We start from the raw sequence: 27,042 nt of genomic DNA, 5'->3' as shown, positions 1-27,042 counted from the left end.
GTTTCGAATGCGTCGGCGTTCGGATTAAAATGTGTTACACACATGTTTGCATGCGTACACGTACACACAAACCTTCAATCTGGGTCTTAAATACATATGTTTTTCTACTGAGCTTATTTCGGTCATGTCACCCTTAGACAATAAGCAAGCCACTTGGGGCTGGGCGTTCCATCTGGGTGGGTAGTTGGTGGTTATGTTGGAGGAGATATTTTCCCCCCGCCGAGTCGTCCACTTGGCCGGAGCAGAAAAGGAATTGGGTCTCAAAGGCATTCGTGGGCTAAGCTCTCCCCTTCTTCCCTACCCCATGTGGCTTGGGAGTGAAGCGGGTCCACAGGGAAGTGGCAGGTACCTGCTGTGGGCTGCCCCCGCCCTCCCCCCTCCCACCCGCAAGCAGCGTGAAGCAGCGTGGCTCAGTGGAAAGAGCATGGGCTTTGGAGTCAGAGGTCATGAGCTCGAATCCCAGCTCTGCCACTTGTCAGCTGTGTGACTGTGGGCAAGTCACTTAACTTCTCTGGGCCTCAGTTACCTCATCTGTCAAATGGGGATGAAGACCGTGAGCCCCACGTGGGACAACCCGATTCCCCCGGTGTCTCCCCCAGCGCTTAGAACAGTGCTCGGCACATAGTAAGCGCTTAACAAATACCGACATATATATAAGCAGGCAGATTGGGATGGGGGCGTAGGTGGTGAATCTGGACTGGCCCAGAGCTCTGCCAGCTGAGTAGAATTTTGGCCTGGGGCTAATGCGTTTTGAAAACTCTCTGCGTTGTCCCCGCGCTCAGCTCACAGAGCTCCCTGAGAGTTTTCTAGCCCCCCCTCGTAGACGAGGACTCCTCCCAAACCGCCTCACCTGCTCCGGGGGTGATGCGCTTCGGGAGGGGCTGGCTGATTTGGGTCAGATTTGAATGACTGGAGTGAGCCATCCCTTTTCTTTTCTCTAAACTAGGGTTTCGGTCACAGAGTCGATGCTGTGTTTCTCCCCTGGAGAAACCCTAGAGCGTGTTTCCGGAAATAGGGAAAGGGGAGCGTTCCCGGGAGAATGTGGGTGAGGACTGACTCTGCGTATATTTGTTACTTCCCCGTCAGAAACGAGCAAAAATGCAAAAGGATCTGCCGCGTCTCTTCCTGCCCTCTCCTGCCCCGTCCCTCCCAAGTGCCGGACCGGGAGCCGCTGCGGTGGTTACTTTTCTAGGCAACAGGGCGGCCTCGGGGGTCCTTCTAGTCGTGTAGCCCCTTGAAACACCAGGGAGCACTGGGACCCCCCAACCAAACCCAGGCGGCCGGGCTCATCTGAAGCACTGCCTCAGAGGTTCCTTGAAGGATCGTGGGGCTGTCTGTACGGGGGTGAGAAGGTGGAGCGGGCTCGGCAGGACGTCCCCCACCCCACCCCGACTGGCCTTTGGCCCTCTCTCCGCCTCGGCCTGGTGCAGACCGCCACTCTGACCGCTGTGCTCTGCTCTTTCCCTCCAGTCGCCTTTCCTCACCTCCCTGGATCTGCCCCTTCGTGGCCCAGTCTGGTGGACACCACCAAGCAGTGGGACTACTATGCAAGGAGAGAGAAGGACCGGGAGCGGGACCGGGACCGGGACCGCGAGAGAGACCGGGAGCGGGACCGGGACCGAGAGCGCACCCGAGAGCGAGAGCGGGAAAGGGACCACAGCCCAACGCCGAGCGTCTTCAACAGGTACATCCGGTGCGCCATCACCCCCAGCCCGGGTTTTCGCGCATGCACGGGCAAGGCGGCGAGAGATGGGGGGGGGAGAGTCACGCCAGCCAGGGGCAGGAGATGGATGAAGATGAAAGCTTTGGTCGCAAGGACTCGGGGAGGGGCATCTGACGGCCGCAGCGGGGCAGACCCGGCGTCCTTTAGACTCCGAAAGGCGGGAGGCCGCTCGGCGACAGCTCGGCTTCAGTTGGCTACCGGGGACGATTCCGTGATCGCGCCATCGGTCGGCTTCACCCTTTGTCGAAGGACCTTCCCGCTTCCTCCTCCCGGTCAGTTGTGCCTCCGAGTTGTGCCTCGGAGAAGTCGACCCAAGGGGAGGTGGCAGGCGAGCGGGCTTAGGGGACCCTTCCCCCCCTGCGGGTTTTTTATCATTTCGAGGGCGGGGACCCCGTCTTCCCCTCCCGTCATTTGCTCCCGGCCCCCCGACGCTGGTGACGGCAAGAGTCACCGATAAAAGCACTTGGTTGGAGCGGAGTGGGCCGTGCCCCGGAGTGGGCGCTCGGGGGGCGGACGATGGAAGTGGAAGACGTGATCTACGCCCCCCCCCCCCCCGGTGGAGCTCACGCTCTAATGGGACAGCAGGGGAACGGGCAGATCCCGACTAGAAGACGCACACGGTTAGGATCGGTTCGGAGACGAGCGGAGTAGGCCCCGTGAGACCAGATTATCCGTTTTTGCCGATCGCCGTGTTGGTTTTTTTTGGCGGCGAAAGAATAGCTGGGTCAGCACCACCTGGGTTTGAGCTCGGGGTTCCGGGGAATTGAAATATTCCGAAGTTAACGCTTAGGTTACCGAATGATCTCCAGCGTGCACCTGAGAACTATTAGGTTCAGAAAAAGTTTACATTACGAGATTATCGATGGAAATCTGAAAAGCGGCTCTCGAGCGGTGGAAGACTTACAGCCGGGGATGTCGTAGCAGCTCTTGTTGGGGAGGCGAGGTGAAATTGGGCAGACGGTCTCTCGGCTGGGCGGGAAAGTCCGGTCACCCTGCGGGTGGGGCTGCGACTCCCCTCTTCTGCCTCTCTCCCCCTCCCCCCGGGGTTCCCCAGGCGAGAAGGGAAAAGAGTAATAATAACAATTGGAAAATGAAGAAGGTGGGCAGGAGAGGGGAGCCAGGAGGGCCCCAGAGTGAAGAAGGTCTGGAGGAGTCCAAGCTGGGTCCTTGGAAGGTGGAGGGCCGGGGGGTCGGGGCACCCACGTGACCCGTTCGCCCACCCCGTGGCATCCGGCCCGCGGGCGTCGTTCACCCGGGGCCGGGCCCGAAACGGCCCAGGGTCCCGACGGCCGGGCCCCTCCATCGCCGGCGGGGAGCCCGGGAACGACTGGCGGTGAGGAGGAGCAGAAAGGAGCCCGGGAGCCGTTTCCTTTAACTCCGCTTCGACGGTCCAGCCCCGTCCGGGGTCCCCGGGGGGATTCCCCGAACCGAGAGCCATCGCGGCGTGATTGGCGGGACCGGCGTCGGATTGGTTCGCGGCCGCGTCGCCGAGCGGCGGTCCGAGGGGGGACGGGACGTCGGCGCGGGCCCGCCGGCGCAGACTCATCCCGGGCCCCAAGCGGCCCTTAGAGGGTCCCGATTAGGTGTAAGAAAACGCACTTCTTCTCTGTGAAAACACTGACGTCGCTGGGCTCTGGCCTGGAGAGAGGGGGAGTGTGTGTGTGTGTGTGTGTGTGTGTGTGTGTGAGTGTGTGCCGTGTTACAAATTAGGGGGTCCGTGCTGGAGAGCTCCAGACCGTTCCCAACATCTGTTTCTCAGGCCGCTTGATTGAGGGCCAGAAAGAAGGCCCATCTTTCTCGGGTGCTTGAAATGGGCTCTAATGGTTTCCAGGCCTCCAGAAGTCTCTGTGCGCCTGCCAGAGCCATCAGAGGCGGGGGGCGGGGCGGGGCGGGACGGGGGGCCGAGAGAAGCGGGGGGGGGGAGGGGGAGGGGGCCCCTCCGGGGTTTGCGTGGGGCTAAATCATCCACCATCTGCAGCCGAGCTGCTGCCACATGGCTCCATCTGGAAACGCAAGGGCCCCCGAGGTCCCGGAGAGGGACCGGGGGGCGGGGGGGGGGGCGGGCTGGAGGGTTAAGGGTGGCCCCGGCTAATCGGCCGTTGGGGGGAGCGTGGAGGGCGGAGAGGGGTCCGTGGCCAGAAAGCCCCCGGAGAAGGTCCAAATTCGGGGACCCCACCTGGGCCCGCCCCGAAGCCAGAGACGGAGGGAGGTGAGAAGGGGCGGGGGCGGGGCCCCAGTGGCGGGTCCCGGCGGCAGGGGGCCCGGGTTTGGGAGCGGGAGCAGTTTATTCTCCCCCCGCCCCCATCCATCTCACGGCAACTCGGCCAGTACGGGCCGCCCCTGCCCCCCCCCCCGGGGCCACGCGGAGTTTCTTAACTGGGGGCCCGTGATGATTATTCATTACCCGTTATCATTATACTCGTCAAGCGCCTCCTCTGTGCCAGGCGCTGTTCCGAGCCCTGGGGTAGATACAGATGATCGGGTGGGACCCACGGTCTTAATCCCCATTTTACAGATGAGGTAACTGAGGGCCGAGAAGGGAAGTCACGGGGCAGCCAGGTGGCGGAGCCGGGGCTGGGACCCAGGTCCGCCTGGCTCCCGGGCCCGTGCTCCATCCACCAAGCCGCACCGCTTCTGGAGGAGTACGCGCCCGTCTGGACTCCGGCCTCTGGGCTCGAGGAGTCGGGCCAGCCCTCGACGTAGAGGAGACATCCAGGGTAAACCTCCTTCTGAAACCGGACGAGGGCTCGCCGTCGGTTTTCGAGGGGTTTCCCCGGGCGTCAGCGGTCGGCGACGGTTTCGGCAAGCGGCCGTTTCCTTGGACTCCGGGGCCGGTCGTCAGAGGAGAGCGGCACGTCCCCCGCTCCCTTTTGGAAGGGCCGGGCGGGAGTGTTTTCTTGGAAACATTCTGGGGTCCACTCTCCTCCCGGACCACGGGTTTGGCGGGCCCCGCCCCCCGCCCCGCCGTCGGGGGCCGCGGGGAGGTTAGGTTACTCCGGGTTGGAGAGCAAGCCGGAGGCTGAGGAGGAGGGGGGAGGCGGAGATCGGGGGTGAGGGTCTTGGGGGGCCCCCGGTTCTAGGGTACGGGACCCGGGCCGCCCCGAGAACACGCTTCCTTGAGGCCCACGAGAGAGGCGCCTCCACGGGAAGTCTGGCACCCGCGTGCCCCTTCCGGCCCCCCCAGAGCCACGGGGGCCCCCTCCGGAGTCGAGGTCGAATCGGGGTCCTCGGGGGCACCTGGGCCGACGGGAAGAGGCGGAGGCCCACGCGGTTCAACCGGGCGCCCGGCGACGGGGGGGGGGGGGCGGCGAGGGGCGGCGTTTACTCCCTTGCCAACCGCGGGCTCTTTATCCCCCCCGGGGCTCCAGCGACGAGGAGCGATACAGATACCGAGAATACGCGGAGCGGGGCTACGAGCGGCACAGAGCCAGCAGGGAGAAGGAAGAGCGGCACAGAGAGAGGCGGCACCGGGAGAAGGAGGAAACCCGGCACAAGTCATCGCGGAGGTAGGCGTCGGGCGGGCGGGGGCGGCCCCCGGCGGACGCTCCCCTCCCCCGCCACCCCCAGCCCAAGGGTGGGCGCTCCCCAAACCCCGGGGTCTCTTCCGTCGCCATCCGGCCGGCAGGACCAGTGGACGTAGAGAGCGGGGCCCGATCCCCGGGGCCCCTAATCCCCGTTCTGCCGTCGGGCCTCCCGGGGCCCGTTTTGCCTCCCGGGGCCTCAGTCTCCCCGCTCTGTATAACGGGGGATAACGCCCGAGCTCTCTCCCGCCCTCCAAGCCCGTGGGATCCCGGGCGAGACGGGCCCCGTGCCCGGCCGGTCTCTCGAACCTCTCCTACGGCCCTCGGCCCGATCCGACGGCGACTGTAAAAAGAGAAGCCCCGCGGCGCCGAGTGGTGGGTGGCCGACCCGAGGCGGGGACGGAGACTCCGTTTCCGCCCGCTGGCCGGCGGGGCGCGCCGGCGCTCCAGGCCGCCCCGACCCCACGCGCCCCGACCTCCCGCCTTCTCGTCCCTGCAGCAACAGCAGAAGGCGGCACGAGAGCGAAGAAGGGGACAGTCACAGGAGACACAAACACAAAAAATCGAAACGCAGCAAAGAAGGGAAAGAGGCCGGCGGCGAGCCCGCCCCCGAGCAGGAGAACGCGGCGGCCCCCCCCGCGGAATAGGCAGGTGCGGCCGGTCCGGCGAAGCGAGCGCTAGAAATCTTGTTATTTTTCTGGAGGATGTTCAAGCGATTTGCTCTTAATCTTGTTCCGTTAGTACGAGGGGAGAAGCTTGATTTGTTTTTTTGAAAATAAAAGGGTGAATTTTTTCATGTTAAGTTAAGGTCCCGATCGAATTTGTCTTGTAATATTTAAGAATAAAAAAACGCAGATCCGGCTCCGTGGCCTAGAACGTCGTGGTGTCGCCGCGCGTCCTCCGCGGGCGGCGGGGCTCCGTCCCGGCTCTCCGGAGCCCCAGCCGACGGCGGGAGGGGCGGGGGAGACGGAGGCCGTCGGGACCCCGGCCTCCGTCGGGCCCGGGCCCCGGAACCCAACCGGTCCCGGCGCGGGGACGAGGACACCCACCCGGTCCCGCACGGGGCACGAGACGCCTTACAGACGAGTCGGCTTTATTTCGAAGTACGCGACGACGGATCCGTCTCCTTCACAGCAGCACGTCCTCGAGAGGGGCGATCTGGAAGTTTTCACAACCGCTTTCTTCCAGGGAGCCCCCTCGGGCCCCAAAGCCTCCCCCCGCCGATTCCTCGGCCACCTCGCAGAAAACGGCGGTGGAACCGCCCGCGTGGGTTTCGGCCGGAGGGGACGGGGGCCGGGGGCGCCCCGTCCGGCTTTTTCCTCCGAAGGGGCCGGCGGACGTCCGCACCCTACCTCTTCCCCGGCGCGGGCTTCAGGAGGCGGCAAGGAATCCGAAGCGAGCACGGGGCGGCGGGGCCGGTGCTTTAGAGGAAGGTGCCCGGCCACGAGACCAGCGTGAGCGTGACCCTTCCCTTCAGGTCTCTGAGCATCCGGGTCAGGTAGGCGTGAGTCAGGCCCGCCGTGGGCTGGCCGTTCACGGCCAGCAGAATGTCCCCACATCTGGCAAGCGGAAACGGACACGAGAGCATTTTCTCCTCCCCGGAGCCCTTCCCGAGGGGTACCGCCTCCCCTGACCCCACCCCAGACACACACACACGTACCCTCCCCTTCCTCCAGATCCCGTTTTGGGGGAAAAAAAATCCTACTCCTCCAGCTGGACTGTGAGTTTTCGTTTCACGGCACCGACTAAGCGCTTGCCGTGTGCCAGGGACCGCACCGAGCGCTGAGGTGGAGACAAGGGACGCAGTCCCTGTCCCAAACTGGGGCTCCCAGTCTTCTCGTCCCCATTTGGCCGGGGGCGCAGACCGTGTCTACCCCCTAATGATAGCGTTGGGGTTTAAGCGCTTACTCTGGGCCGAGCACCGTCCTAAGCGCCGGGGTAGATAGATACGGGGTCATCGGGTCGTCCCACGTGAGGCTCCCGGTCTCCGTCCCCGTTTCACAGATGAGGTCGCTGAGGCCCCGAGAAGTGAAATGACTTGCCCCCGGCCCACAGATCAGTACCCGTGACCTCTGCTTCTCTAACCGACTCTGCGTTTCCTCTCCCAAGCGCGTAAAAGAGGGCTCCGCGCTCAGCGAGCGCCCAGTCGAAACCGCCGGTGGGCTGAGCCTCCTCCGCCGGCCCTCACCGGATTCTTCCGTCGTCGTAGGCGGGGGTCCCCTCCACGACGGACTTGATAAAAAACGGCCTGTTCCCGCCGAGCTCCTCGCGGCCGCCGACGACGCTGAAGCCCAGGCTGCCGGGCGGGGTCCTTCGCAGGCTCACGTCTCTGCGGCTGGAGAGGTACCTGAAACGGGCCCGGCCCTTGGGACGCGCCGCTCGCCCTCCGCCCCGGCCCCCTCCCCTCCCCTCCCCTCCCTCGGGCCCGCGGCGACGAAGCGACCTCTCTCCGGGGGCCCGGGACTCGGCCGGTCCGGGTCTACGTGAGAAGCGGCGGGTCCCGGCGGAAAGAGCCCGGGCCTGGGAGTCCCGGGACCCGGGTGCCAATCCCCGTTGGGCCTCCGCTCCGCCGGGCGGCCTCGGGCCTTTTACTTCGCTTCTCCGCGCCTCCGTCTCCTCGACCGTAAGATGGGGACCCGATACCCGTTCCCCCTCCCACCGGGACCGGGAGCCCTCTGCGGGACGAAGACCGCCTCTGACCCGACCTGTACCTACTCCAGCGCTCAGGACGGTGTCGGACACGTAGCCGGCGCTTAACAGACGCCGTAGGGAAACAAAACCGGGCGTGAGGCTGGAGGAGGAGAGCGGTCAGAGAGGGCTAAATCCTCCACTCTGCCCACGAAAACCCTGAGATTCGGGGAGGGAGAGCGATTCCGAGCCCTCGGCGGTTGCCGGCGGGCCGGATGGCGGCCGAACCCACCGGAGACGGACGGGGCCGGGCGGGGGTCGGGCCGGCGGAAGGTCTTCCCCGGGGTGGATCCGCCGGACCCGCCCCGCCTGCTGGGTTCCCCCCCCCCCCCGCCCCCCGCCGTGGACAGATCTCAGCGCCCCAAACACGGTGGAAAAGCCCACACCGATCCCCTCCGGGGGCCGGGTTCGACGGCGGGAGGCGGCCGGCGATGCCGCCGGGTCCGCGTTGGCCCGCCCTCTCTCTCGAACCGATAGAACCGTCCCCGCGCAGCGCCTCGGGCCGGGCGCCCGCCTTTCCGCTCGAGGTAAAGGGGGGGGGTGCCCCGACGGGACGAGCCCCGGAGAGCCGCATCTACCCACCCGCGGGGGAGAGGCCGGGTCTGCCCGACCGCCCGTGCCAAGGGCCGTGGCGCCGCGCCCAGGGCGGCCCCCCCACCCCACCGCGGCCGGACCCCGGGGCCGACCGCTCACCAGGGCAGCTCCAGCCACGTGACCCAGGTGGGGCCCCGCTCGCCGCTCTCCACCGGGCTGGGGGGGCCGTCGGGAAGCGTCCAGCCGTCGTCCCCGGCCTCCGGGGGCTCGCGCCCTCTCACCTCCAGGACCCGGAGCACCACGGACGAGGTCGCGTTCTTCAGGAGGGCCACGGCCTCCCCGCGGCTGACCCCGGTCAGGTCGGTGCCGTTGACGCTCAGCAGGACGTCTCCTGGGGGGACCCGCGCCGGCACCCTGAGCCCCGCGGGGCCCCCTCCAGGCGGGGCGCGGGGCCGCCCGGGACGGGGACCGCGACCGAGGCAGGTGGGGAAAAGAGGGAGTGCCCGCGCGGGAGACGGGGGGCACGGGGAGCGAGCCTGGGCCCGAGGGAGAGGACGGGGGCGCGTGAGGCGAGCGGACGGGTCGGGCGAGCGGGGTGGGTGCGCGGGCGGGGCCGCGTGCACGCTTCGGGGGGGGCGGGGAGGGGCGCGCGCGGGACGGGGGCCCGGTCAGAGCGGCCCGGCGGGCTCACCGGTCTTGATCCTGCCGTCTCGGGCCACGAGGCCCCCGGGCTCCACGCCGAGGACGTAGAGCGGCAGGTCCCACTCGGGCGGCGCCGGCCCCCCGGCCCCGCCGGCCACCGTCATGCCCAGAGACTCGTCCGGCTCCTTGTGGACGCTCACTACCTTCTCGTGGCAGGCGGCCCCCGGCGGGGCGGCGTCCTGGGGGGCGGGCGGGGGAGGGCCGCTCGGGCTGCTTTCGCCTCCAGCCGGGGCCCGGGGCCCAACCCCGCCGGGGCCCCCAGACTCACAGCCGCCCACCGTCCCGACCCGCGGGGCGGCCCGCCGCTTCCCGTTCCCGGGCCTCACCTCGGGGTCGGCGGGGGGCGGGGGGAGTAGGCCCGCGGGGGTCCGGTCGGCCTCCCGCGCCCGCCGGGACACCACCAAGTGAACTCTCCTCTCGCCGGCCTGCGGGACGACACGGATCCGGGAGTCCGCACGGGTGCCGTGGGGACGCCTGGAGGCGCCGGGGGGGGGGGGGGGGGCCGGAGACGGGACGCGCGGGGCCCGAACCTGGATGAGCCGCGCGGCGGTCTCGGGGCTGCCGTGCCGCAGGTCCCGCCCGTTGACGGCGAGGAGCCGGTCGTTCTCCCGCAGCTGGCCGTCCCGCGCGGCCACGCCCCCCTCCAGCAGGCCGGCCACGTAGACGCCGGCCCCGTCCGGCCCGCTGGCCAGCTTCACGCCCAGCCGCTCGCCCGGCCCGCGCCTGTCCAGGGCCAGGCGGAAGCTGCCGTCGCGGGGCCCGGGGCCGTCGGGGGCCGTCCCGCCGCCCGGCCGCGGCCGCCGCTCCCTCAGCACCGTCAGCCGCAGGGCACGGCCCGGCCGGCGCAGGAGCCCCAGGGCGTAGCGGTGGGGCACGTGGCCGACGTCCAGTCCGTCCACCTGCGCGGGGAGCCCCGCCGTCACGGGGGCCGCACGCGGGCTGCCGCCGCTCCCCCCCCCCTCGCCCTTTCGGGGTCCTCCCCCCGGCCCCCGCCCGGCTGTCCCGGGTCTCGCCGCCCGGCACCTTGAGGATCACGTCTCCGGGCAACAGCCGGCCGTCGCGGGCCACCACGCCGTGGCGGTAGATGTGCTGGACGACGATGTGGGCCAGCGGCGTCTCGCGGCCGCCCACCACGCGGATGGCCAGGCTCTCGCCCGGGTGGGCGCGGCTGATCTCGATGCTGGTGATCTCGCCGGCCGGGATCAGGTGGTGCAGACGCGGGAACGCTGCGAGGCCCGGGCCGGGCGGGGAGCTCAGAGCCGGGGTGACCGTCCGTCCGCCCCGCCCGGCCCCGCTGCCGGGACGTCGAGTGACCGCGGGCCCTCGTCCCCTGGGGCCGGGGCTCCCGCGGGATACGCGGAGCAGAGACTCACCGCCCATTAATACCAACCGTCAGGCCCTGAGCGACCTGAAGCTGAGAGCTCCTGGAGGGCAGGGATCGTCTGAGCTCCCCCCTTTTACCCTCTGCTCCCTCTAACCCCCCCCCCTTCGCCTCTCGGCAGCTAAACCCTCTTCTCCCCCCTCTCCCTCTGCTCCTCCCCCTCTCCCGTCCCACCCCCTCGGCACCGTACCCGTCCGCTCGACCGTACGTATCTTCGTCACCCTATTTGTTTCGTTTAATGAGATGTACATCATCCTGATTCTATTTATCTGCCATTGTTTTCATGAGATGTTCTTCCCCTTCACTCTGTTTATCGCCGTCGTTCTCGTCTGCCCGTCTCCCCCGATTAGACCGTGAGCCCGTCAAAGGGCAGGGACCGTCTCTATCTGTTGCCGATTTGTCCATTCCAAGCGCTTAGTACAGCGCTCTGCACCTAGTAAGGGCTCAATAAATACTATTGAATGAATGAACGCTCCCCGGCGCTCAGTCCAGGGCCCGCACAGAGCAGACCCTCAGCACTGCAGCTGCGCACCACAGCGTTCCGCACACAGTAAGCGCCTAGCAGAGTGCTCCGCCCGCATCATCTGATCAAGCGATCGATGGTATTTACTGAGCGCTTACTGCCCGCGGAACACTGTACTGAGTGCTCCGAGAGTACAACGGACCGATAGCCGATAGAGAAGCAGCGTGGCTCAGTGGAAAGAGCACGGGCTTTGGAGTCAGAGTTCATGAGTTCGAATCCCAGCTCTGCCACTTGCCGGCTGTGTGACTGTGGGCGAGTCACTTAACTTCTCTGTGCCTCAGTTACCTCATCTGTAAAATGGGAATTAAGACCGTGAGCCCCACGTGGGACATCCTGATTCCCCTGTGTCTACCCCAGCGCTTAGAACAGTGCTCGGCACATAGTAAGCGCTTAACAAATACCAACATTATTATTATAGCCATTCACCTCGGCTTCCTTCCCAGCTGCTTTCCACTACGCTCACATCTCCCCATCCTAAAAAAAAAACCCTCCCTCGACCCCCGTTTCCCTCCGACCGTTCCTCTCCAAACTCCTTGAGCGGGTTGTCTCCACTTCCTCTCCTCTAACTCTGTCCTCGACTCCGGCAGTCTGGCCCCGCACCCTTCGCCTCATAGAAGATCTCTTCTCTAAGGTCACCGGTGATCTTCCTCTCGTCAGATCCCACAGCCTCTTCTCCGGCCTGATCCTCCATCTCTCCTTGGCCTTCCGCCCCGTCGACCACCCCCATCTCTTGGAAACGCTTCGCCGACGCCGTCCTCTCCCGGTTCTCCTCTTATCTCTCTGGCCGCTCGGTCTCCGTCTCCTTCGCGGGCTCCTCCGCCGCCTCCCGCTCCCGAAGTGTGGGAGTCCCTCGAGGCTCAGTTCCGGCTCCCCTTCTACATCCTTCTACTCCTTCTACATCCGCTCCTCTGCTCCCACGGCTTCGGCTACCACCTCTGTGTCTGGGATTCCCAAACCTCCCTCTCCAGCCTCAACCTCTCTCCTCTGCGGTCTTGCGTTTCCTCCGTCCTTCCGGACATGTCTAACTTGGAAGTCCTGCCGACACATCCTTAAAATGTCCCAAACACAACTCCTCATCTTTCCTGCCAAACCCCGTCTTCCCCCTGACTCTCCCATCACCGTAGACGGCGCCACCATCTTCCCCGACTCACCAGCCTCTAACCTCGGCGTTATCCTCCACGCACCTCTCTCGTTCAGCCCTCGTAACTCGATCCGTTACCGGATCCGTCGGTTCGACCTTCACAACGTCGCTAAAATCCGCCCTTTCCTCCCCATCCAAACTGCCACACCGATCCGAGCGCTTATCCTTTCCCCCCCGACCACCGCACCGGCCTCCTCGCCGGTCTCCCGTCTCTCCCCGCTCCAATCCATCCTTGGCCCTGCTGCCCGGATCATCTGTCCGACCGGGTGGTCAACAGCGCTCAGTTCCGCCTTGACCGGACAGGGAGACGTGGGCCGAGGGGCTGCGGCCCGCCCCCCGCTCCCGTCCCGTGCTCTATCCCCCGGCCCGCTCAGAGACTAGGCTTACCCTCCTCGGGGAGCCGGGGGGGTTCGGGGCGGGTCGGATGGGTCACCGCGCTCCCACTCTTGGTCCGCCGGAGAATGCTCAGCGCACGGTGGATCTTCTTAAAGGAGCGGCTCCTGAGGGCGGACCGCTCGAGATGGAAACCTGCGGGAGGTAAGGAGAGAGGGACGGAGGGAGGGACGGCCAAGGGTGGGAGAGGAAAAGATCCAAGGGGTCAACAGGCCCCGCTGATCCCACATCTTCTCCAACTGGGGCAGAGAGTGGAAGGGGGAAGGGTGGCAGGGGCTGGCAGCAGCACTGGGGGTAACAGGGATGGGATCGTCCCCATCCCCCACCCCAGGACCCCTCCTCCGCCCCCACTGCTGGGAGACGGATTCCCCGGCCCGGAAGCTGGTGCCCGTGGTGGTGCCGGTCGGTAAGGGGGCAGGGACGATCCCAGGGAACGCTTTTTTTTAAAATGGTATTTACGTTGAATAACCGTAGTATTTGTTAAGCGCTTACTACGTGCCAAGGCACTGTACTAAGCCCTGGGGTGGATACAAGCAAATGGGGTTGGACGCGGTCCTGTCCCGTGTGGCGCTCACAGTCTCGATCCCCCTTTTACAGACGAAGTAACTGAGGCCTAGAGAAGTAAGTGACTCTCCCCAGGTCACACAGCAGACAAGTGATGGAGCGGGGATTAGAACCCAGGTCCTCTGACTCCCAGGCCCCGGTGCTCTCCACTAGGCCCTGCTGCTCCTATGCCGTTACACTAATGACCCGGACTCCCCACCGCCGGGTCCGAGCCCCGCCAATGTGACCACGTATACCCAGGATCCCTGTCCCACACTCGCACGCGTGCACGCACGCATGTACTCACACTCGCGCAGACACTCACACCCCCTGGGGGCACGTGCGTCCCACACTCACTGCGGTTGCGGTCGCCGCGGTCGCGTCCCGGTGAGCCGCCGGCCGCGGGGCCGTCATCCGAGGCAGGGACGTAGGCGGGGTTGTCGAGACCCGGCTCGCCGGTCAGCCGGCCGGTCCCGTCAGCGGGCTCCGGGGCGAGGGGGGCTCCGGGCCGGGCGGCCCCTCCGCCATCTTGGCAGCCGTCGGGGGAGCCGTCTTGGGAGCCGTCTTGCGAACCGTCTTGCGAACGTCTCTTGCGGTCTTTGGTGAGGCCGTAGTGAGAAGCTCCTTTACAGCTGGGGGAGGGGAGGAGAGCGGAGGGAATGACAACAATTACGCCGTTTGCCCGATGCTTACTCTGTGCTGAGCACTGGGAACACTCAGTTCCATTTTCAAGGCCAGGGCAGGGTAGCCCGGGAGAAAGAGCACAGGAATGGAGTCAGACAACCTGGGGTCTAATCCCGGGTCCGTCCATCCTGCTGCTGCGACCCCGGACAAGTCACCGAGTCTCCCTGGGCCTCAGTGTCCCCTAAAGTGTCCTGAAGTGGGGCTGAACTTCCCATCCTCTCCCTCTCAGTCTGTCCGTCAATTGTATTTATTTACTGTGTGCAGAGCACTGAACTAAGCACTGGGAAGAGTACACTATAGACAGAACAGGGACTACGTCTGATCTGGTATCCTCTATCTGCCCCAGCGTTTGACCCTCAGCAAGTGCTTAGTCGACACCACGATTAACTTTACGGTCCAGCCAGGTTGGGCTGAAAAAGGACCCGATGGAGAGAAGGGGGGAGAGTCAGGGACTACCCTGGCAGCGGGATCGGAAAATCGTTTCCGGAGGAAGGACGGGTGGGGGTGACCACCGGAGAGACTGCCCGTTCCAGATCTCCACTATCATTCATTCAATAGTATTTATTGAGCGCTTACTATGTGCAGAGCACTGTATTAAGTGCTCTGAATGAACGAGTCGGCAACAGATAGAGACGGTCCCCGCCGTCTGACGGGCTCACGGTCTGATCGGGGGAGACGGACGGACGAGAACGATGGCGATAAATAGAGTCGAGGGGAAGAACGTCTCGTAAAAACCGATGGCGACTGAATAGAATCGAGGCGATGTACAATTCATTAACAAAATAAATAGGGTAACGAAAATATATACGGTCGAGAGGACGAGTACGGTGCCGTGGGGATGGGAAGGGAGAGGTGGAGGAGCAGAGGGAAAAGGGGAAAAAGAGGGTTTAGCTGCGGAGAGGTAAAGGGGGGGTGGCAGAGGGAGTAGAGGGAGAAGAGGAGCTCAGTCTGGGAAGGCCTCTCGGAGGAGGTGAGTTTTAAGTAGGGTTTCGAAGAGGGGAAGAGAATCAGTTTGGCGGAGGTGAGGAGGGAGGGCGTTCCGGGACCGCGAGAGGACGTGGCCCAGGGGGAGCGGGTGCTTTCGGGAGCCGGACGGGAAAACGGCCGGGGGCTTTCTCAGGTTCTGGAGGCAGGGCGTTTCGAGGTCCGAGAGGGGCTGCGGCTCTCGCACGGGGTGCCCGGTCACCCTGCCCGTGAGTGGCTTCGTACACCTTTGGGTGTTGCGATTTCCGGCACCCTGAGCCTCTCTCTCTGCCACGGCCCACGGCTCCCGCCGGACTGGACACGGGCTGGTCTCCTCCCCGCTCTCTCCCACCCATCCGCCCCCCTGGACTATCGGGCGTAATTACGGTATTTGTTAAGCACTTACTATGCGTCAAGCACTGATCTAAGCCCTGGGGTACCTACGAGCTAATCACATGGGGCTCACAGTCTTAATCCCCATTTTACAGATGAGGGAACTGAGGCACATAGAAGTTAAGTGACTTGCCCAAGCTCACACAACAGACAAGTGACAGAGCCGGGATAAGAACCCAAGTCCTCTGATTCCCCAGCCCACGCTCAGGCTATTAGCCCATTTTGCTTCCTAAATTCTTCCCATGGGAAAGGGGCTTCCGGGGAAGGATGTGAGGAGCGTTCAGCTCCTTCCCGGGAACCGTCCCATCCCAACTCCCCCAAAGAATTAATGTTGGTATTTGTTAAGCACTTACTATGTGCAGAGCACTGTTCTGAGCGCTGAGGTAGATACGGGGTCATCAGTTTGTCCCACGTGAGGCTCACAGTTAATCCCCATTTTACAGATGAGGTCACTGAGGCCCAGAGAAGTGAAGTGACTCGCTCACCATCACACAGCTGACAAGTGGCAGATCCGGGATTCGAACCCATGACCTCGGACTCCCAAGCCCGGGCCCTTTCCACTGTTCCGCGCTGCTGCTCGAAGAAAGAGAGATCCGTGCGGCTGCCGGGTCGCCCCAGCCCCTTCCAGCAGGGCCGCCCCGGAAAAGCAGCCCAGAGATGGGCTTGGCTGGGCCTGGGGCAAGTTCTGAGGACCGAAAATGCCCCCGGGGGGGGCCCTTCCCCGGCCCGCTGCTGCCCAGGGCGCCCAGTCCACGGGCCCACCGCAGCCCAACCTGGAACACAGGCTCTCGCATCAAACGTGCACCCGTATGCAAATACCCAATGAAGGATTAACTCAAAAAACCTGGGCCATTTACAACACGTGGAACGGGTGGGGCAGCTTATTCTGGTGGCCGGAACTCAAGGCTGGGAGTCAGGAGGGTGGGGTCTGTTCCTACTGGGGGGCCTGGGGCAAGTCACTTCACCTCCCAAGCCAATCCTGCCTCCGTCCCCCGCCTCACGCTGTTCCCCCACCCTCACTCCCCACATCAGACAGACCCCCGGCTCTCCCCTCATTTAAAGTCCTACTAAAATCCCTCCTCCTTTTCCGACGAGCCTTCTCCGATCGATTGCCCAGCTGCCCCAGCTCATCCAATTCTAGCCCCTCTGGACTGATTTACTAAAATCACCTCTCCTCCAAGAAGCCCCGGTGTTTATTACAGTGCCTGGCACATAGCGCTTAACAAATACCATTATTATTATCTTAATTATTCCTTGCCTAACCTCTCATTTTCCCGTGCTTTTCGGTCCCCTCCCGCCCCCAGCCTCTTTCCGCATCGCCTCGGCACATGGGTCCGCGCTCCTTAAGCGCTTTGCTACTCAGCTCACTCCCGCGGCACTGAAGACACATCCTTATTCTCTGCCACTTCCCCTATTTGTAACTGATTCTCGTGTCTGTCTCCCCCATTGGACAGTAAGCTCCTGACGGCAGGAACTGTGTCTACAACCTGTGTTGCGCTCTCCCCAAGTGCTTAGTACGGTGCTCTGCCCACAGTTAGCACTCAATAAATACCATCGATTGAGCAGAGCACCGTACGAGGCACCTACTGTGCACAGAGCGCTCTGTCAGGTGCCCACTCTATCCATCGCCCGGTGTCGCCCTCCACACCGTTTCTCACTGGCCGAGCCGGCCCTCCGGCCCCCTGCCCTCCCTCCACGAGGCGCTCGCGTCCACAAAAACCTCAGGGGGGACTCCCAGCTTCAACTCCCAGCTTCATGTGTGTTGGCATACCTTGGGTCTTTGGGTCCCCACCGTCCACCCACTTAATCCCACCTGGAGGCAGTGGGGCATTCCAAAGGACGGGAATAATAATGTTGGTATTTGTTAAGCGCTTACTATGCACAGAGCACTGTTCTAAGCGCTGGGGTAGACACAAGGGAATCAGGTTGTCCCACGTGGGGCTCACGGTCTTAATCCCCATTTTACAGATGAGGTAACTGAGGCACGGAGAAGTGAAGTGACTTGCCCACAGTCACACAGCTGACAAGTGGCGGAGCAGGGATTCGAACCCATGACCTCTGACTCCAAAGCCCGGGCTCTTTCCACTGAGCCACGCATGGGCCCTGGAGGAGCAGACACAAGCCCTGGAAGAGTTTAACCCTGCCGTCGGTCCCGATTTCACACACATACACCTCCACCCCTTAACCCCCCACCTAATTGGAATCATGTCTGCCCCATGAGAGAAGTCTCAGAGGCAGCAGAGCCTGGGGGGGGGAACTGGGAGTCAGGCTACCTGGTTTCTAGTCCCAGCTCTGCCCCTGCCCTGCTGTATGACTTTGGCAAAGTCCCCTAATCTCTCTGGGCCTCAGTTTCTTCCCCTGCAAAACGGGGATGATACCGGTTCGCTCCCTCTCAGACCGGGAGCTCCGGGCCGGGCATGGGCTGAGACCGATCTGATGATCGGGGAAGCAGTGTGGCTAGTGGAAAGAGAACGGGTTTGGGAGTCAGAGGACCTGAGTTCTAATCCCAGCTCCGCCACTTGTCTGCTGTGTGATCTTGGGCAAGTCACTTAACTTCTCTGTGCCTCAGCTACCTCCTCTGTAAAATGGGGAATAAGACTGTGAGCCCCACGTGGGACAACCTGATTACCTTGTATCTACCCCAGTGCTTATAACAGTGCTTGGCCCATAGTAAGCACTTAAATACCATCATAATAATAATAAGGATGATCTGGACTCTCCCCCAGAATTTAGGGTAGAGTCCTTGGCACATCGTTCCCATCGTCCTACCGCAGAGCTGTCTCTTCCCCCTCCCCGCTCGATGGGATTTTGCTCGCTGGCTCCGGGACCGGACCCCCCCCCTCCCGCCCGCCGCCCCAGCTCCCCGCATCTTTGGTCCCCATCCAGCCTCAGCAGTCCCGGGGCAGGGGTCAGGGAAGCGGAAGGCGGTCAGCACGAGCCCGGGGGCCGCGTAGCCCAGAGGTGACGGGGTTTAATATAAATGATTACGTTGGAGAGGCCCCAGGGGTCTGGCTTACAGGTCACGGGCACTTCGCCGGGAAAACACAGTCGCTCGGAGTGGACGTCGGTGGGGCCGCAGGCATCCACCCAGAGCGAGGCGACGAGGACACGTCCCGTCCCCACCATCGTCACCATCACTGTGGTATTTGTTAAGCGCTTACGAGTTGCCAGGCACTGTACTAGGCGCTGGGGTGAACACAGTTAAATCGGGTTGGACACGATCCCTGTCCCACATGGGGCTCATAGTCTTAATCCTCATCTTACAGCTGAGGTAACTGAGGCCCAGAGGAAGCGGAGCGACTTGCCCAAGGTCACACGTCGGACAAGCGGCAGAGCTGGGATAAGAACCTGAAGGACTTTCCGATTCCTGGGCCCGTGCTCTAGCCACTGGGCCACGCTGCTTCTCCCCCGGCCCAACGCCGCTGCCAAGTAGGGGGTCGCAGGCTCACAGAGGCAGCTTTCTGGAGGGTCCCAGGCCCTTCCAAATGAGCACAGCGGCTAACGAACCATCCGCGGGTGTGGCCGGTGCGGGAGAGGCTGGTTTCTTCGGGATCCGTCCCCGGTCTTCTCCCCGACTCGCCCCTCAGAAGAGCCCCGACGGCCGGGGAGGCTTCGGCCTTTGGAATCCGCCGCCCCACCAAAAGACAGCCAGGGGGAACTTCCACCTCCCGGGACTCTTCCTTTCTCCCGCGGGTGGGCCACGGCCCGGACGGGACCCCGGCGGGCACTGGCCCGCTGAGCCCCGGGCCTCGGCTGGGCTCGTTCCTTGGCTGCTCAGAGACGGGAGCTTCTGGGAAGAGAACGGTCTGTGATGGCCGTCTAACCGTCTGTGCAATGGACCGGTCTCTGGGGGTGGGGAGGGGCTTCATTCTCCCACATCCTAAAGGGCTGCCAGCTGTGGATAAAGGAATCTTCAGATCGGGGCTTCCTCAAGCCAGAACTGGAGTGTTGCACAGCAAAGTTCTTCTGAAGAAAACAAACCTTAGTCCGTAGGCACCGCCCAGCCGTCATGTAGCGGTCGGGAGAGATCGGGGAGCGGGCCAACCTTCTGCTTTAGGAATGATGGTATTTGTTAACCGCTTACTACGTGTCAAGTACTGTTTTAAGTGCTGGGGGAGAACAAGGTAATCAAGTTGGACACGGTTTATGTCCCACACAGGGCTCACAGCGTTGATCCCCATTTTACAGATGAGGTAACGCACAGGCAGAGAGGGGAAGTGACTTGCCTTAGATCACAGAGGCGAAAAGTGGAGGAGCCGGGATTAGAACCCGGGTCTTTCTGACTCCCAGGCCCATGCTCTATCCACCAGGCCACGCTGCTTTGGGACTCTACACCCCCAAACAGGGGCCGCAGAGAGATGGAGACAGAATTTGGACCGTCCTAAAACAAGGAGACCTTGGAAAATTGCTCTGAAGGAGGATATGTACGTACGGGGCGGGGGGGTGTGCTGTGGGTGTGTGTAAAAAAATATACATGGACTTGAAGCTTGCAAGCAAGCATAAATTAGTAATGATGGCCCTGGTGGGAATTAAAGAATGTGGTCTACACACTTACCACACTAGTTCCCCGAACTATGCGGTAATTATTTTTGAAAAACCACCATGCACTGAGGGCACTACCAGAAAATTAGGGGATGTGACTTAGGGGTAGTGACGCCCCAAAATACGGGGGGAAAAAATGCTGAAGGTTCCTTCCTGGTGCATCACTAATAATCAGTTGTGAGTCCAGGAATGAAAAGTAAAAAAAAAAAAAAATCTTCAGAGTATAGAGGACAAAGTAAAACAGGCAATGAGAGGGCGGCTTACCCAAGCCAGAGGTGCCAAATTTTCCATTGTGAGGGTAGAAGGGGGCAGAGTTTTGAAGAGACAGGGCTGGGGGTGACACATAGACACACACACATGCACACATACATGCACACACTCACAGACACACACCCCACACACGTCTTGGCTGCTGATAAAGGAACGGTAACCAGGCGAGGTATGCGATGGGGTGGTACAAAAGTGCCACGCTGGCCACTAGACGAGAGCCAGCTCCAACTCCCAGGGTGAGCGCTCAGCCTCGGGGGACCACCAGATGCCAAGATGGGGTGCCCCAGACCGCCGGGTCCACCCTCACGCCCTCGATGTTATCCTTCAACTCCCCACCCGGAGGCCCTGAGTCGGGTCACTGGGCTGAGGTCCACTGGGGTCGGGGGGGAAGGGAGGTGGCGAAGGGTCAGGTTTTGGGCAGAAAATGAAACCCGGACTCCCGTGACCAAAGACGCTTGGAAAGACGGTGGACGGCAAGCACCACAATACCAACCGGGCAAGGTGTCTCCTATTTCCCTTGCACACATCGGGGTCGACGACTGGGCGCCGGCCTCCTTTGAGGCCCGAGCCCCGGGGGGGGGGGGCGGGGGGACGTTTTGAAGCTTTGAGGGTGGGCCCGGGGGTGGGGAGGCGGGTGACGGGGCCCGGGGTTGAAGCTACGCTTCTCTCATGAGTCAGAAGTGGGGCTGTCAGTCAAGGGAGTCAGGTGTGAGGCATAAAGGAAGGCAAGCAAGAGGTGGGGGCTTCCTGTGGACAAGGGATGCCGCGTGTGCTTCTGTTTTACCTTTCAAAAACTTCAATACCGTCACTGTTCCTATTACTACTAGAGAAGCCAGGGTGGCTTAGTGGCTAGAGCACGGGCCTGGGCGTCAGAAGGACCTGGGGGCCGATCCCAGCTCTGCCGCTTGTCTGCTGTGCGACTTTGGGCATGTCACTTCACTTACCTCATTTGGAAAACGGGGGTTAAGACAGTGAGCCCCATGTGGGACAGGGACAATATCCAAACCGATTTGCTTGGATCCACCCCAGGGCCGAGTACAGTGCTGGCACACAGTCAGCACTTAACGAATACCACAATTATTATGAATAATTATTATGATTACTACTACTTCTGCTCCGACTATCGTCGGAGGATTTCGAAGGATCTCGTCCAGACTCTTCTCACAAATCCCCCTTGTAAATCAGCCAATTCTTCCCGCTGAACCTCCCGGTGATCCCGGCTCCTTCCGCCTGGCCGCTCTGCACCTCCCTCGCTCCCTGTGACTAACCCTCTCGGCCCGAGAGGCTTGGCCGGTCCCCACGGGTGACCTGGAGGCCCCCGGCTGGGCGGGACCCACGTTCCCCAAGACAGCGGGCGGCGCCACCTCGCCGGCGTCTTCCCGAAGGGCCCCGGCCACACCCCGGCCGGCCCCGTTCGCGAGGTCGAACTCGGGCCGGTGACGGGCACAGCTGTGGCGGGGGGGTGGTCTTTCCCACTTCCCAGGGCAGACTTGGAGGTGACCCGCTCGGACATCTGGAGCACACCCCAGTGCCAAAAACCAAAAACCTCCCCAGAAGCCTCCGGGGCTTGGGCTTTTTCGTGCCCTGGGGAAGCGCTGACAGCACGGAGTCAAAGAAAGGGACGGGCCTTCCTTCCGCTCCTGGCTCCAGCCCCCCCACACACAATCCTATTCTCCCCTCAAGCCTGGCTGCAGGCAGCCCCCGGGGGCGTCCGGCAATCCCAGAAATGCCGCTCTTCCCGAGAGAGCGGCCATCCGATCCCAAGCATCGACTCCCACCCCTGGGCCTTGGGGTGCCACCCGCGCCAGAGTGCCCACACCGGGGGGACCCGATCATCATCGTGAAGGGATGTTCCAGCCCACCGTGCCCTCCCCACCACCGACCACCTCTCCAGAGCTGCTGGACGGGCTAAGGGGCTACTTTCCCCTCAGAAAAGGCGCCGGCAAGATGGCGTCACCCGCCTGTCTTGCTCTCTAGCAGAGAGAACACGGGGCTGGCGGTCAGGAGACCCGAGTTCTAATCTTTGCTCCGTCACCGGCCTGCTGGGTGGCCCAGGCCCTCTCTGGGCCTCAGTTTCCTCGTCTGTGAAACAGGGATAAGATCCCCGCTCTCCCTCCTAGACTCCGAAGACCGTGAGACCAGAGCAGTGTCTGATCTGATTACCTCTTATCTACCCAGCACTTAGCATAGTGATTGGCACAGAGTAAGCATTTAATATCATTATTATTACTATAGTTCCAAAGCACCTCACATCCAAACGAGACAATTAAGAACAGATGAATGAGATCTGCCCGGTTGAGAACTTGAATCCCCCGAGTTTAAGATTTGGAACCAAAACGTGAATACTTGGGCTCTGGAGTCACTCCGCAGCTGGCCGGACAGGATTTGATCCTGCCTATCCGGGAACGAAGATGGAGAAGGAGGAATCGGAACCCCCTCTGCACATCACACTGTGGGCAGGACCGTCACTGTTAATTGCTGTATTGTACTCTCCCAAGCGCTTAGCACAGTGCTCTGAAAACAGTAAGTGCTTAATTAATAATAATAATGGTATTTGTTAAGCATTTACTATGTGCAAAGCACTGTTCTAAGCTCTGGGGGGATACAAGGTGATCAGGTTGTCCCACATGGGGCTCACAGTTTTCATCCCCATTTTACAGATGAGGTAACTGAGGCACAGAGAAGTTAAGTGACTTGCCCAAAAAGTCACCCAGCTGACAAGCGGCAGAGCGGGAATTCGAACCCATGACTTCTGACTCCCAAGCCCGGGCTCTTTCCCCTGAGCCACGCCGCCTTAATTAATACGGTTGAATGAATGAATGAGTCGAAGAGCCAGGACTCTGAATCAGAAACCGGAGGTCTCGGTTTCCCTCAAAGACACCCAATAGCAGTAGTTCATTCAATAGTATTTATTGAGCGCTTACTATGTGCAGAGCACTGAACTAAGCGCTTGGAATGTACAGGTGCGGTATTTACTGAGCACCTTCACACTGTACTGAGCACTTGGGAAGCAGCCTGGCCTAGTGGAAAGAGCACGAGCCTCGGAGTCAGAGGACCTGGGTTCTAATCTCACCTCCGCCATCTGCCTATGTGACCTTGGAAGAATCGTAACTTCTCTGGGCCTCAATTTCCTCAACTGTAAAATGGGGATTCAATACCTGTTCTCCCTCCTACTTAGACTGTGAGCCCCATGTGAAACAGGAACCGGGTCCAACCCTATTATCTTGTGTCTAACTCAGCACTTATACAGTACGTGGCACATAGTAAGCACTTAATTATACACCACAATTATCAATCTTATTATTACTTGGGAGACTAAAATAGCAATAGTATCGGGAGTGGTGTTTTACGCTGCACTCTCCCAAGAGCTTAGTAGAGTGCTCTGCACACATTAAGTGCTCAAGAAATACAATTGATTGACTCAACTGACTGACAGTGAGGGACACTGTACCGAGTAACTGGGAAAGTAGAACAGAGACATCCCGAGACACGTTCCCAGCCTAAAGGAGCTCCCATCTAATAGACTGTAAACTCGTTATGGGATGGGATCGTGACTGCTAATTCTGCTGTATTGTACCCTCCCAAGAGTTCTGCACATAGTAAGTGCTCAATACCATTGATTTATTAATAGGGGGGGTCAGACATGAAAATATTCCCGTGCCACAGAACCAGGCGAAATAAATGGAATGTTCAACATACACCTATTCGTAAGTGCTGAGGGAAGGGAATGGAGAGGGGAAGCCTGGACTGAACTCACGTACGCAAAAAGACCTTCGAGACATGAGTTAAATCTGAATTCCACCCCTTGACCCTGGGCCGTCCACCCCTCCCCCCCACCCCCACCACCTTGACGATTCCTTCCCTGACTCCCCAGTGCCCCACTCTCTCCTCATTCCTATGTCCCCTCAGGGCTGGGGGTGATTCCCCCGCTAGCCCAGACCTCAAGGACTCCAGGTGGGCATCTGGGTGTGAGGCTTTTAGACTGCGAGCCCGTTGTTGGGCAGGGATCGTCTCTGTTGCCCAATTGTCCGTTCCAAGTGCTTAGTACAGTGCTCTGCACACGGTAAAGCGCTCAATAAATACGACAATAAATACGATTAAATACAGTTGAATGAATGAGGCTGAGATCTAGGCAACATCTCCTTTCTTGGTGTCGGGGTCACACCCTGAGGTCGGTAGTCTCACCACGGATGGGAAGGAGCTCTGGGTACCTTCTGCTGCCGGCCCGTCCCCCGAGAGTCCCCAGGCACCCAGGAAACGCAGGTACAGATGGCCCCGGGAAGTCTGACACCTTAGTGGCCACAGACAGCCCCCCCCACCCCCAAAACCTTCGCTCAGCTTCTCTCAGGGCTCTCCGAGTGCCATTTCCTCTGGGAACCCGCTTCACGCTTCCCCGAGAGAAACCATTCATTCAATCGTGTTTATTGAGCGCTTACTGTGTGCAGAGCACCGTACTAAGCGCTTAAACCCGAGAGCAGGCCCCGGGGCGGGGGCTGGCAGGCTTCAGCCCCACCCAGGCCTCGGCCACCACGGCTCACAACTTGCACCCGCCGATGGGCAAAATCCTCCTCGAGCCCGGCTTGCTGTGGGGCCCGCCGGATAGCAGCCCCACACAGCTCCATCAGTCAGTCAATCGTATTTATCGAGCACTTACTGTGTGCAGAGCATTGTACAAAGCGCTTGGAAGAACACACCAACTGACCCACTTCCTGCCCACAATGAGCAGTCTAGAGGGCACTTGGAGCTGACAGGATACGGACCCAGTGGGGTTACTGCCTCGGTGGCTCCTCCACATTGCCCCCAAACCTTTGGTCACATGGAAATAAAAGACCACCCCCCCAGCCCCACCGACGGAGGCCCATGATGGGCAGTAATCTCTCGAGGCCTTAGTGGGAAGAACACGGGACTGGGAGTCACGAGACCTGGGTTCTGGTCCCACCTCTACCACTTGCCTGCTGTGTGGCCTTGGGCAAGCCACTTAACTCCTCAGGGCCTCAGTTTCCTCATCTGTAACAACAGCAATTAAATACCGGCTCTCGTTCCCCTCAGGCTTGAGCCCCATGTGGGACAGGGACTGCGTCTGACAGGACCGCACCGTATCTACCCCGAATGCTCAGTACACAGCTGGGCATGTAGAAAGTGCTTAACAAATGCCACAATTAGGAGCATCGTCATCATCACCATCAAGGAAAACCACTCCAGGCCAGGTCCAGCTCAAGTCCGGAGAAAACTCGAACTGCGTTCTCGCTGCGGCGGGTGGAGAAGCCCGTCGGGCTGAGGCCGGACTGGGTGCCCGTGGTTTGGTCACAGCAGGGCAATCAAAGGGTTTCTCCCTGCTCTCCGGCAGCATTCCCGTGACAGGGGGTGGGGGCGGGGGGTGGGGGGTGCCGCACCTGTCGAGACCAAGCGCCTGCCGGAATAGAAGGATGGAGTTGGCTCGGAAAGCGGAGAGACATTTGGTTGCTGGACACCGCCACCGTTCAAATGTTCTTTTCTCTGCTGCAGCACAGACGCAGGCTGCAGCCACACGATCCAGCTCCCAGCCCATCTCCTCCCCAGACACGTACACACACACACACACACACACACACACACACCCCACACACAGAGCGCGTACTCACAGCGCCGAGTAGGGGAGACGCAGGTGGTCCCTAGGGATGGCGGAGCCAGCCGGGCTGAGCCACGGCAACACCAGTAACAGCAGAGCCTTCATCCCCTCCGGCCGGGCCTGGGCCCAGACCCTCTGGGGACCCCGGCGTCCGGCGCCCACCACACCGTCGGCGGAAGCCCCTCGTGGGCTGGACTTTGGGCCCCGACACTGAACTCCCGGGAAAAACATCCACTGGAGAGGGGATTAGCCCACCTGAGCCTCGGCCTGCGGCGCCATGGGGGACCGGGGGGGGGGGGGGGGAGAAGAGGGAGGTGTGTGTGTTGTTGGGGTGGGGGGAAGAGATGGAATATGGATGCAGGATGGGCAGACTCCCGGCGGGCGGGTGGGCTCGCCGGTCCCTGCGGCACTCCGAGTGGCTGCGGCAAAGCAGCTGGTGCGTTGACATCACCGGCCGGCAGAGCCTGGGCTGCCGAGCGGAGCCACCCGACCGGTGAGGCCGGACGGGAAGAGGGTCCCCCTCCTTCCCTCTACACGAGCCACTCCCGGGGCACCGGTCGGTCTGACGCCCACTGACCCCGAGGCCGAGGGTCGCTCCGGGCGAGCGTCCAATTGGGGCCCTCCACATGGAGAGAATCTGAATATGAACCGAGAGGGCTGTTCTTTCAAAACACAAGGCCCCGGGCGTCCACAGGAGGGGAGCCCCCAGCCCCCCCGGCTCTGGATCGGGGCCCCCAATTCCAGGGGTCTCCCAGGATGGGCTTCCTGTCTCTGGAACCGCCTCCCCGGACCTGGGCATAGGCAGGGGGTTGTGTGCATCTGTTTAAGTCCCTCTGTGCTGTCTGTGGGTGTATCTGGATCCCTGAGTTTGAGGGTGTTCCTGTTGGCATGTGGCCCTGTGTGTACTTTTGTGTGTCCAAGTGTGTGTCCCTGTGTTTGAGTCCCGTTTGGGCAGGAGGTAGGAGGTGTGAGTGTGTGAGGATACATATGAGGGTATTTGTGTTATGGTTTCTCTTGGGGGTGGGGGGGAGAAGTGTGTGTGTGTGTGTGTGTGTGTGTTTGTATTTGTCCAGGCATGAGAAACCGAGCTAAAGTCTTGAGGCATTGCAGCTGTTCTTGGGGAGCAAAATTTGGTGTCCAGACTGATTGTGCTCACGCTTATCTCACACCCTAGGGGGGCCCTCATCTGCTACCCGCCACAGCTTTGGGGGGGGGGGCGGTGTCAATCTGCTGCTCTCACAATCTGGGGGAAGGGGAAGAGCCGGGGAGAGGGAGGGCTATGGAGGCAACCAAGGAAAGAACTTGGGGGGAGGAGCTCGGGGGGGTGCGGGGGCAGGGTCCAGGTTGGAAAGTCATGGAGGGAGGCAGAGTGGACAGGGTGGGCCGCTGGCAGGGTGGAGCTGGGATGAAAAGCAGAGGTCGAGACCCGGGGT

The 27,042-nt window shown here is 61.8% G+C and overlaps 2 protein-coding genes across 6 annotated transcripts in view; one reads left to right on the top strand and one right to left on the bottom strand.

Moving 5' to 3' along the window:
* Positions 1–6,106, top strand: part of FIP1L1 (factor interacting with PAPOLA and CPSF1) — a 54,675-nt gene extending 48,569 nt beyond the window's left edge. For all 5 annotated transcript variants that reach the window (XM_029076467.2, XM_029076466.2, XM_029076469.2 and 2 more), the window contains 3 exons: positions 1,471–1,684; positions 5,092–5,229; positions 5,744–6,106. In XM_029076467.2, coding sequence (XP_028932300.1) covers positions 1,471–1,684; positions 5,092–5,229; positions 5,744–5,891 — 500 coding nt within the window. In that variant the 3' untranslated portion in view covers positions 5,892–6,106. The remainder of the gene's footprint in view (positions 1–1,470; positions 1,685–5,091; positions 5,230–5,743) is intronic.
* Positions 6,107–6,320: 214 nt separating this feature from the next.
* LNX1 (ligand of numb-protein X 1) overlaps positions 6,321–27,042 on the bottom strand; it is a 38,198-nt gene continuing 17,476 nt past the window's right edge. The window contains exons 4-13 of the mRNA XM_039913746.1: positions 13,507–13,781; positions 12,601–12,741; positions 10,192–10,394; positions 9,699–10,067; positions 9,468–9,593; positions 9,158–9,347; positions 8,626–8,857; positions 7,433–7,591; positions 6,597–6,803; positions 6,321–6,402 (exon numbers count right to left, since the gene is read on the bottom strand). Coding sequence (XP_039769680.1) covers positions 6,668–6,803; positions 7,433–7,591; positions 8,626–8,857; positions 9,158–9,347; positions 9,468–9,593; positions 9,699–10,067; positions 10,192–10,394; positions 12,601–12,741; positions 13,507–13,781 — 1,831 coding nt within the window. The 3' untranslated portion in view covers positions 6,321–6,402; positions 6,597–6,667. The remainder of the gene's footprint in view (positions 6,403–6,596; positions 6,804–7,432; positions 7,592–8,625; positions 8,858–9,157; positions 9,348–9,467; positions 9,594–9,698; positions 10,068–10,191; positions 10,395–12,600; positions 12,742–13,506; positions 13,782–27,042) is intronic.

The sequence above is a fragment of the Ornithorhynchus anatinus genome, chromosome 12 (assembly GCF_004115215.2).
Source record: "Ornithorhynchus anatinus isolate Pmale09 chromosome 12, mOrnAna1.pri.v4, whole genome shotgun sequence".
Taxonomy (NCBI): domain Eukaryota; kingdom Metazoa; phylum Chordata; class Mammalia; order Monotremata; family Ornithorhynchidae; genus Ornithorhynchus; species Ornithorhynchus anatinus.
The sequence above is the reverse complement of the archived record's forward strand: the minus strand, read 5'-3'. Positions and strand labels throughout refer to the sequence as shown.